Here is an 11,829-nt window from a genome sequence, read left to right as displayed (position 1 = left end):
CAGTTCTTAGTGTTTTATATTTTAAAAAAAATTGATCAGGAAATGTTTTAATTCTTAACTTTTTTACATAACTCTTTTTGACAATTTGGTTACCTATCTCTTATTCAAAAAACTTGTCAAAATATTTTGTCTTATGTCAGTGAAATTTAAATCTTTGTAAACACTGGTTTACAAACAACTTTCGTTTTTGTGTTTGGTGTCTTTTTCATTAACATTTAAATTGTTTATATCTCTCTATAGAAATATTGGTTCCTGATGGTGGAGCTGGTGCATCGAACCATTTCCAACACCCCATATCTCTTCCGTCCATGCACAATATGAGTACAGCTAGTGCCGACCCCAATCCCATCGGCCATTTGTGCATAACCCAAACCCTGTTAGCGAGCAGGAGGCAGGAGGTCCTCTATGGCTAACAGCTCTCAACATATGGAAAACAGTATGTTTTTTTAATCTTCTGAACAATGCCCCAAAAAAAATAGAATGAGCAGAGCAATTTATTTAAAAAGTATTCTCAAAGTTTGATATTAGATTACCCTTCTTAACCATTCCAACATCCCTTATCTCTTCCATCCATGCAAAAATTTGATACCAGCAGTGCCGACCCCAATCCCATCAGCCATTTGCAAAAACCCAGACCCTGTTAGCGAGCAGGAGGCAATGGTCTTACAGTCTTCTAAAAGTTTGATATTAGATTACCCAGACTCACCTACTTTAATTAACTTATTTATAGATCAACAATATATCATCCCAATGATTAAATAACTTTTTCGAATCCTTTAAATTATGTAGTCTGATCTGCCATCAACTTTCATTTTCAATAAGTTTTATGCCTTAGAGATGCTCTGGAAGTTCTGAAATTGAAGCCAAAATTTTGTAATTGTACAAATTTTCCGTAGTCGTAGGAAGGTTGGTTCACCCTTCTTGTCCCCATCCCCCACACCCCACGTATATACAGACACACGCCCACCGCTACAAAAAAAAAAACAAAAACAAAACACACACACAAAAAAACCAAACAACCAAACCTCAAAATCAATAATTTTGTTAGATCAAGCCTTTGTTATTTGAATGAATGAATGAAAATCAAATATGGTTACTTAGTACAATTTTTTTTTTTCCTAGGTATTTGGCTCAGCCATCCCCAATGTTGGAACTGGACGCAATGAATGAAAAGTCTCAAGCTTACAAAATACACTTAGAAAACATGAAAAGGGTGAGGAAAGATTTTTTTTATGCTATTGTACTTTGAAACAAATTTTGAGTCACATTTTTCTTTAAAGATAAAAGTGAATTGATTGTATAGTGTTTAAGCTAATGAATTGTTTGGCAATGCCTTTACTTTCCCATAAGCATTAATCTTTTAAAAGATCAGGATTAGTTTTTATTTATTATCATAGATGAGCAGGCCTCAGTGAATATTTTCTCCATTTTTTTTCTTTCTTAAGACTTTTTTCTTTTACCAATCACGTAAAATATGTTGAGACCATCATTCTGTTCTTTTTTATTTTATTTAAATTTAAATTTAAATTTATTTAATTGTATGGGAAAAGGAAGAAGAAAGTTGAAAGAAAGAAAGAATTAAACAAGAACTGATGGAGAGCAAACAGGAAGAATTGCGCATTCCAGCAGAATGAATGTTGAGACAGAGAGAGCAAATGAAAGAAAAAAGGAGGAACTAGAGAAAGGAGGTTACGGGTAAAGATAGCATTTTTTATTTTATTAAAAATTTTTTTTTTTTATTTTAGAAATCTGTAAAATGGACTTTGAATTATTTTGTCAATTAAGATTTACTTTATTTTTTTTCAAAACGTCACATTACTTTAAATGGATGTCACTTTATTTACTAAAAATTGTTGATGTCATTAATTGTCATCAATTTTTTCAACCTCCCTTTAGAGGTAATTGTATTTGAGCCAAGGTCAAAAGGTGCCGTTGTGCCAAGCGCTTATTTTGAAAAGTGATGCCCAAAACTCCAGTTTCACCGGTTTGGAGTTTTACAAGATCTGTGTTAGGGGAAACTTCCGTCAAATTGCGGTGAGGTCAAATTGTTCCAAGGCTACCCTCTTCCCCCCCACCCCCCCCCCCCCCCCCCCCCCCCAATAGACACCAAAAACCCACATCATCATGACTGCCACAACTACTACAACCCCCATCACCACATAATTACTAATACTACTACTACAAACCCCCCCACTAAACCCCATCATCATTATCACTACCACTACTACTACAACCACCACCAACCACATCATCACTACCACTACTACTACATCACCACCATCACCATATCATCAATAGCACTTCTACTCCAACCATCGCCACCAAACCCCCTTATCATCACTACCTCTACTACTACAATCACCACCACCACATCATCATCACTACCACTAATACTACAATCACCACCACCACATCATCATCACTACCATACCACTACAATCCCCCACCACACTCAAACATCATCACTGCCCCTACCACTACTACAACCCCCACCTCCAAATCATCATCAAAACCATTACCCACAACTACAACCACCACCACCAATCATCATCCTACCCCTACTACAACCACCAACACCACATCATCATTCTCATACCTTCTACTACAACACACCCCCAAAACCCCATTATCTCACTACCATCAGTACTACAATCACTACCATTAGGTTTTGGAACTTTACTTCATTTGACAAGAAAATTTTGGGATTATATTTGGCATTGTGTTTGTATATCATAATATAGTTCTAATCAGTTATCTATCTAGAACTAAACAATATGTAAAACACAATGCCCAAAAACCATCCCAATTCCCTTTCTTGTGTGCAGAAATTTCTCTTTCAGCATTTTAAATTCCTCCGAGTGGGGTTTGAAGTTCCGGTGAGCCAAATTTAAAGTTAGCATCTCTGTTTTGAAGTTTCTAATTTTGTTCCTAAAGGGCATATGTTTTTAGTTGGAATCTTAAAAATTTTTGATTTTTAAAGATTGAGGATGATATGTGAAGGGTTGTGACCCCAAAAATTTTACACCAACATGACAAGTATCCATTGTGTCACTTCTGATTGATGACGACAAAATTTCACAGAAAAGCAACCCCAAAGCTATGCCCACCACAAATACTTTATTTTCAAGATTAGATGGCTCATGGTTATCAGGGACTACTGAAATTCACCAAGATAATGGCATTTTTTTGTGAAGATACAACCAAACTCAAGAATCATGATCAAAAACAGAAACAATTTGCCATCAGATTTCATATCTTAGACATACTGACCTGATAACTGTAAAGAAATACCTTGCTTGCACAATGCATCGTTAGTCTTAAAACTGGATTCAAAGTTTATGCGTGTCAGTAAAGCACCTTTTGACCTTGGCTCCTTTTTATAATAATAATATAATAATAAATAATAGTTTTTTACATAATAAAATTTTAATATAAAAGTCATATTTGTTACAATTTTAATTTGCTAGTCTGGCATTTTTATTCCTTTCAGAAACTTTTACCCCTCCAAGCCTTAATTTTTCTTATTTGGTCAAATGGCATAATCGCTCTATTCCTGCTGGCTTTCTCTGTTGACAAACTCTACATAATGTAATCAAATTGTAATTGATATTATTGCAGTTTGGGGGCTCTTTGATAAGATGATGATCATTATACATATATTTTTTTAATGTATTTTTTGGGGTTGTTTTTTTTTTTATTGCACAGAAATTGGAAGAGGTAAGAAGGGAAGAGGAGCGAATTGCACAGCTTGAGAATGTTAGACAAAAGAAGGAACAAATGGAGCAACATATTTAAAATGCAAGAGGAAAAGAAAAGACATGAAGAAGAGAAGAAAAAAAGAGATCAAGACATTAAAAAGCAGAAGAAAAAAAGAGAAAAGAAGAGGAAAAACTTAAGGAGCAAAAAAGGAAGGAAGAGGCAAGGTGGGTAAATTTACTGGTCACTTTTCCTGCTTTATAGTCTTTTGAATATTAATTTGTGAAGCAAATACTTAAATTTTGTGGCCATTTAGGAGCAGATAAAATGTGGAAGTATTGGTGAATGCAAGGAGACTGTCATGACATTGTTTTGGGAATAACCCTTCAAAGTCAATACTAGGAAATTATCAAAAGTGAAAATTGTCGAAGGCAAATATGCAGACAAGACAAAGATAACATATATATTTAATATATTTAATTACCCTTTCAAAGTGGGCTTCTGTGTGTTAAATGTATATAGAATCCACTAAGAGGGATAATGTTTTGAAGCACCATAAGCATAATAATACATTTTTTAGTGCAGTTCAAAATGCAATATTTTCTATAAATGTTGCAGGAATTTTGAGTTTATACTTGTATGACCATTTTTTCCCCCATTAAAGTTTGATTTTTCACCATTCCTCCATTGTTAACTTTTTTTTTGATATAAAGAGGGCCAAAGAACTGGAGGATATGCGTCGACAACAAGAAAAGGAGGCTGCTGAAGCCAGGCAGAGGGAGAAAATGCAGCGACAGTTGGAGTTGCAGCAAATCCTAGAGAGGAGGAGAGAATTAAAAGAGAAAATGAAGAAAAGGACAAGCAACAACAGGCAATCAAAAAAACAAGTGAGAAATCTTGTTGTGTAATTGGATTATTTGCATATGGTGGCACAGAAAAATCTGGTATGCAACAAGACCATGCGAGCGTGAGGCCAAAAAGACACTTGACCCCTTAACCTCGAAATAGAGATAGCATGACCTCAATTTTTGATCTTCTAATTTTTGTTGTACATTCTCTTAATACAAAACCATTATTTCTCAATATTCACAAAAAATTTCACGAACAGAATTGATAAAAATTCTAATTTTTAAACCGTTTTTCTGTCCTATTTGCCATCAAGTCATCTTCTTGGAAAATGGTCTTAATTTGTCTTCATTAAATTATGAACAAAATTTAAAGCACAATGATCAGAAAAGCTGTGCTGTCGTAAGAAAAAAAATTTACCAAAAACCCCAAAAACGAAAATTAACAACAACCCCAACATGTAGCACCTTTTTTCTGGGCACCACAGATATTTTTTATCTTATATTGTTTACATGTCTTAAAGGGATTTTTGATTAAACTCCAAAATGTTAAATCTTAAAATAAACCCACTTTGGGAAGACAAATCGCTCGAAGTTTGATACTTTCTTGGTATTCTTAGTTTAACCTTTTAAAGTGATTTATTCTTTCTTCCTCTTCTTCTTCTTCTTCTTCTTCTTCTCTTCTCTTCTTCTTCTTCTTCTTCTTTTCTTCTTCTCTTCTTCCTTCTCTTCTTCTTCTTCTTCTTCTTCCTCATTCTCCTAAGGATTTAGAAAGAGATTTGATTCAATTGTGGTGTTGAAATTGACCCGAAAGTTTCTGAGAAGAAATTTTGACAAGTGTACAACACAACAAACAGAAAAAAAAGCAAAATAAATATATGGCGAGGGAGGGGGGGGGGAGAGAGAGAGAAGAGAGAGAGAGGAGAGAGAGAGAGAGAGAGAGAGAGAGAGAGAGAGAGAGAGAGAGAGAGAGAGAGAGAGGTGGGGGGAATGGCTAGAAAGTGTGTAAAGAGTATACGATGAAGAGGAGAAAGAAGCAGAGAGAGAGAGAGAGAGGGTCAGAAAGTGGTTGAGGTAAAAGGAGGAAGAGAGGAGGAGAAAATGAAGAAGAAATGCTACTCCCTCCAATCGGGCTGGCAAACTTTCTTTCAAGAATTACTGGGGCAATTGCCCCAGGCACATCTTTTGGTCAATTTAGTTAAGTCTAAAATAACAGTTATTCTGGATAAGCCAGTCTTTTCTTATCTTTGTAGTCACATAATTATCCTTATAAAAAATAAAATAAAAAATTCATTATTATTGTTATTTAACTTTGGGAATAGCAACTGATGAAAATGCTGTATTATTGCAACATTTTGGAGTGAATCAGGTCTTTAAGATTTTGAGAAAATTGTGCTATATATGACTGAAATAGTTTTACTTTGTATATCGACAGCTTGAACTTCAAAAACATCAAGAATCACTGCGCAAGTTACAGCATGCTCAAAAAGAACAATTAGCTAATATGCAGGTAGATATCTTACTTTTATTTCTTTCAAAATTATGTAAGGTTTTGCAGGCATACAAGCAGTTTTGAGGTGGCATTTGTCATTTACAGATGAATGCTTGATATGTGAAAACTCATAATTGAAATCTAGGGAGGGGTTCATTATTTAATTTTACTGTAGCTTTGATGTTTTGAGTTCATTTTCGTATTTAATAAAATACGACTGTTAATTTAAGATCAACCTTACCAGGGTTATTTGATCTTTATTGAAACGTCCCATTTTCTTTGTATTTTTTGTGAGGTAAGGAATTAAGGTACAATTAAATTTTACTGTTTTAGAGGTCTTATCAAAATACTGATCTAATTTACTAATATCTACCTATATATGAATTGCATACCAGCCAGTCAGGACACCAACATTTAATAATCTTACTTATTCAGTCCAAAAATATTTTGATTTAAGAGACATAAAGAGACATTGTTCACACCATGTGAAAAACCAGATCAAACTGGTGGATGGGGTCTTTTGACCTCCCAGAATGGGCAGGAGGTCTCTTGCTTTGTTCTCTATCTCCCTATAACTGTTTCTGAATTGAGTTCAGTTTTGTCTTGGAATGGGATTACTTGGTTTGTCCTGGCCGTGGCTGGAGTCCTTGGCTGAGAGGGAAACAGTCAAATGTATAGTATTAGTTTGGGGAATATTTTCTTTCTTGTAAATCATCTCTCTGTTTATGTACTATAAATTTTTTGTTTTATTGTGAAAATCATGTTTTGTTTGAATTTGAGTGTATTCCTCTCGGTGGGATCCTGTGCTTGTGTCTGGATGGGACTTTAAGGTGATCTCAAACAAAGCAAATTGATAGTTTGCTCGAGGAATCTAGATATGTTCCCCATTTGAATTAGTCCCCTCTGTCATTCCTTATATTGGGTGCTCTAATTGTAAATCTAGATCTTTTTTTTTTACAATCCCATTTTCTTCCTTTTACTGGTGCTGAAATGACTTTAAGTGTCACAATCGTCGTAAAACTTGTAAAAACAAAATATAAACAAAAACAGATCAAATAAGACTTAAAATATTTTATTTTATCTATTTCGCCTTTTAAAAGAATATCTTTTTTAAAGCATTTTTATTCTTAAATTGATTGAATTTATCTTCGTTTTAGCGTGGGTAGTGAAAGTCAGAACCAGAAAAAACAACAAGCTGATTATGTTTTTAGGATTTGATATGAGATGCAAAATGTTTTCTTTATATTTCCTAGCTTCCTGCATCAAGTAACTGGGCTAAACATGCACCTCAAGGAAGTGTGGGTCATTCCAAGTCATTAAACAGAGATTCAAGAAGAGGAGGCTCGGAGGAAAAAGAAAGGCAAAAAGTAGGTAACCTGGTTATTATCTCTTAGATTGTGTTGAGTTTTAAGACTAAAAATAATTTGTCTCATTCACTAAATCTTTGGTAGTCTTTTTAAATTAATGTTATTTATGATGAATCATATTGTCATCCTTTGACTATATTTCTTCCTCACTGAACCAGGGGCTGAAAACTAACCTCTAAATTGTGAAATTTACATTGATAACCTTGTATTGAGCAAGTTAATGAACGCTGTATCTCTAAAATTTCAAAAAAGTCAAATTTTTCAATTCTGAATAAATATAATTTTTAAATCTCAGTTTCCTGGTTTAATGCCACCTATCATATGTCACATGGCTGAAAGTTTGCAATCTCCTTTTAACAAATTTAATAATTTTATCACACATGTGTAAATGCATAAGGGTTGTCTCTAATCAATCACTGTGATAATAGTCGTAATAGTAATGATTGTCTAGTGATCCTATTTGTACACGTTGTGTCCAATAGGGCCTTATTAGAATAATTCAATCATACCTATATTCCTCAGCAACAAGCTTTAAAACAGAAAGTACAAGAGCAAGCAGCAATTTTGCAGCAGCAACAAAGTCAAATCAAAAGTCATGGGCGTCACAGGTGTAAGTATCTCATTTTAAAATATCAAAATAATATTTTACTTTTTCATTGAAGTTTTAAAAATTATTTTAAGGGAGTTGGCTGTAACTATACAAACTACGGGTGTGTTTTCAGAATTAGTTTTCCTCTTCTATAAGCAACCTTTAACTACCAAAATTTGAGACAGTATGACATCATAACTAAGATATCTCGATGCCAATTTAAAATATATTGGGTTTTTGTTTCATAGCTGTGATATGGCAAGTTTGTTCTACTTTTGCTCCTTGTCATTCCAAGCGTAATTAAAGGAAATTGGCAGAGCCAAACATTGATGCAAGCTTCTCAGGCTATGATGTTCAAATTTGAACTCTTCTTGGCAATTCTGCTGTCAAAATACAACATGGAGACCTTAGTAAAGTTTTGGAGTACAATGCTTCTTCAATTCAAACTATTAGAAGGTGGGTCAGGAAGTTGAGGATGGCATGCAGGATGAGGAACACACTGGGAGACCTCCTGTTGTCACTTGTGGCGATACTGTTGTGAGAACGAGAGCTGTTGTGGAGAAGATTGAGGGAAAGTGAACCTTTGGGTACACGTAATGCAGAAGTGTGTGGAACTTAACGGTTCTTATGTTGAATAGGTAATTTTTAAAAGTTTCATTTGATACTAAATTTAAGGTTGTCCATAATATTATGTGAGTACAGCTTGACAGGGAAACTTAGTTCTGACATACCACGTAGCAGCAGAAAGAGAAACGTCTGCTTCCCAGTCTTATAAACTTACAAAATGCCATGCATGCTCAACATGACATGAATTGTACAAATATTTCACAAGCCTGTTGTTGTTATGTTACACGATTATTTGAAATGCTCCCTTATTTCTTCTTTTTAAATACAGACAAACACACAAAGAAAAAAAAAAAAAAAGAAAAGAATAGAAAAGAAAACCTGCTGGACCATTTTTGTGTACATTTTTCCTATCAGGTCGAAAGGGATTTCTAATAGGGGACCATCACTATTGGACATCCAGCAGCAAGAGAAAGAGAATGCCAAAAAGCAGAGAAAGAGAGAGGAAAGACTCAAAGCCACCAAGCTAAAGTATTTTACCTCTTTATGAGTATTATTTCTTTTTATTTATTAATTATTTTTGTGTGGGCAAATATAATCGTAGGGCATAGAGAATAAAAAAGATAAGTGGTGGGTTTTTCATTTTCAACTTTCTTTTTTCAAATTGTGAAATCAGTGTTTATAATATAGTTTCATCTATATATTTAATTCGGGGTTTTTTATGCCTTGCATTGTGAGAAAGTTTTGATGTAAATTAACTGAAAAGTCTCCTTCATTAAATGCTATGATGCATTTTACTAAAGAGCAAGAGCTTAAATGTCTGTCCAACAACAACACTAATGAGACTGTTTACTTAGTTTTCTTAAGTCGTAGTTTAAAATATGTTTGTGACCCTAAAGCTTGTAGGTGCTGATAAGCCTTAAATTTTTAATATTTAATTGTCCTGTTACTCTTACCATGTCTATCCTGATATGATTGAAACCATTTTTCCACTGCAGCCAAATTGTAAAAACAAGCTATAGCTACATATGAATTGATATGTTATCAAGTGAATGTTTTGAGAAAATATTGTCTCTTTATATCACTCGACGTAATATTGTGAAAGATAGGAACATTGCAGCCTTTACGGCCGTTTACTAAATGAGAATGGATCCTGATTCTCTCTGTTTTGTCTGTCATTCTGTCATACGCACCTTTTTGGATTTTTGATTTTCAATAAAACTGGTTTTTTTCATTTCATGCTTGGCATGGACGTAGGCTTATAAATAGAACTTCACAATACTTACTTAAGAGTAACAAATGGAATGATAGATAAAGGGTTTTTTTTTCATGCTCTCCTTAAAAAAAAAGAATGACTTGTTTTGTTTGAACAGCCGGGTATTGGAAGTGGCTCCACACGGACTGGTAACACAGGCTTGTGGGGAACAAACTCAACTTGGGAGGGCAGCAGTAGCAATACAATACCTGCCCCCGTTAGTACTGGCGGCATTTGGGATATGGGTGTCCCACCATCAGTCAAGAAACCTCAGCAAGGAAAAATGGGTAATACACTTATAATTATTTGTATACTTGAAAGTTACATATTTTACATATTTCTGATACATGCAAACCTCAATCTTTTTTTCGTATCAAATATTAGCCACATCTCGGTTTCCAGTTTTGAGCTCTCAAAAAGCATCATACCATTATCCTTTTTAAAAAAAGATTTAACTAACCTTGTCAGTGAGAGATGCAAATAATGGTAAGGTCTTGCTCACTGTCCCTGCTCGACAAATCTGAATATTTTATTTGGATTGAGCACTTCTGTCAGCATAAGATTTGCAATGCACTGCAATAAATGACAAACAATTACTGCAGTGGTTATGAAAAAATAAGTTGCAGGTTGCAGAGTTTAATAAATGAGCATACCATGAAGGGCATAGTAATCAGATGCTATTGTCTGTTTAAAACGCATGTCCTGGATGATCTCAGAATTTTTGGGCCTTAATTTTTTAGATGACTTTTTTTTGGCTTATTGACTATAAATGACTTTCTGTGCCTGCTGGCATGGTTTAGTTGTTACCATAACAAAGTTTAAGTAGTATTCAGCAGAATATTTATCTTACAGATTGGCAGCCTCTTCAATCCCTGGTCTGCAGCAGCAGCAGCCCAAGAAGGATGTCAAGACCAACAAAAAGGCAGCAGCACCCACTAAACAAAAAGAAGTGGTAAGTTTGCTGAGTTGATGTAGGGATGCGTGTGTTGGGATGGGGGGGGGGGGGGGGGGTTTTTTTTTTTACGATGGGCCCAATTTTTTCCATATAGCATATTATTTAAAATATTGAGCCCAAAGCTATTTAAAGAAAGGAAAAGGTAATAGGTATTATATGGATGAAATGGAACTTTTTTCATATCAATACCTGTTAAAGTCAGTATTGTGACACCTGGCATGCTTAACCATCTTATCATGAAAAAGATCAATCCAAAACATTTAAATTCTTTAGCAGTTTTTTTGTTAGTGCTGAATGCTTCCATTCTCCAGTTTTGTAGCATTTGTTGAGAAGTTTATTTCAGACAGTGTTAGGGCCAATATATTTTCTCATTTTTCCATTCTTTGTTTTTAAAAAAATATTTTTTGTTGTGTAATTGCTCTTTATATATATATATATATATATATATATATATATATATATATATATATATTATATATATATATATATATATATATATATATATTATATATATTATATTTATATATATATCCCACAATGGGAGGTCAGGATCCCCGCCCAGTAAATTAACTATTATTTAGAATGTTCCATATATATATATATATTCTAAATAATAGTTAATTTACTGGGCGGGGATCCTGACCTCCCATTGTGGGCAGGGAGGCACTTACTATGTCTTCTGTCCCTCTTTATCTGTTTTCCAACTTGCTTTCCATCTTTGTCTTGGAATGCTTGGTTTTGTCCCGACCTGGCTGGGAGGGAAACAGTCCAATGTATAGTTTGTAGAGTTTTGGGAGGTAATATATTTTTTTGTCGTGTAAATCATCTCTCTTATTTTGTGTTTTACATATGATTTGTAAACATTTGAGCGTGTTTCCTCTTTGTGGGGACCTGTGCTTGTGTCAAAATGAGACTTTTAGGTGATCTCAAACTTAACACTGACAGTGTGCTCTTGGAATCTACACCTGTTCCCAATTTAAACCAATTCCCCTTTGTCATACTTTTTCTTGGTGCTTTAATTGTAATTCTATAACTTTTTACTATCCATTTTCCTTTTTACGGCGCT

General features: G+C 34.2%; 1 protein-coding gene across 1 annotated transcript; it reads left to right on the top strand.

The window, feature by feature from the left end:
- Window positions 1-240: 240 nt before the first annotated feature.
- On the top strand, window positions 241-10,086 carry LOC144961177 (uncharacterized; the record flags this gene model as incomplete). Its single annotated transcript, XM_078894466.1, has 9 exons — window positions 241-376; window positions 1,123-1,213; window positions 3,706-3,756; window positions 4,410-4,583; window positions 5,977-6,051; window positions 7,287-7,400; window positions 7,923-8,010; window positions 8,971-9,084; window positions 9,927-10,086. Coding segments are annotated over 8 exons (842 nt in total), but the record flags the coding sequence as incomplete, so codon positions are not given.
- Window positions 10,087-11,829: the final 1,743 nt, after the last annotated feature.

The sequence above is a fragment of the Berghia stephanieae genome, unplaced genomic scaffold (assembly GCF_034508935.2).
Source record: "Berghia stephanieae isolate SIO BIC M18660-M18661 unplaced genomic scaffold, UCSD_Bste_1.3 scaffold1648, whole genome shotgun sequence".
In the NCBI taxonomy this organism is placed as follows: Eukaryota; Metazoa; Mollusca; class Gastropoda; order Nudibranchia; family Aeolidiidae; genus Berghia; species Berghia stephanieae.
This window is presented reverse-complemented; position numbering and strand designations above follow the sequence as displayed.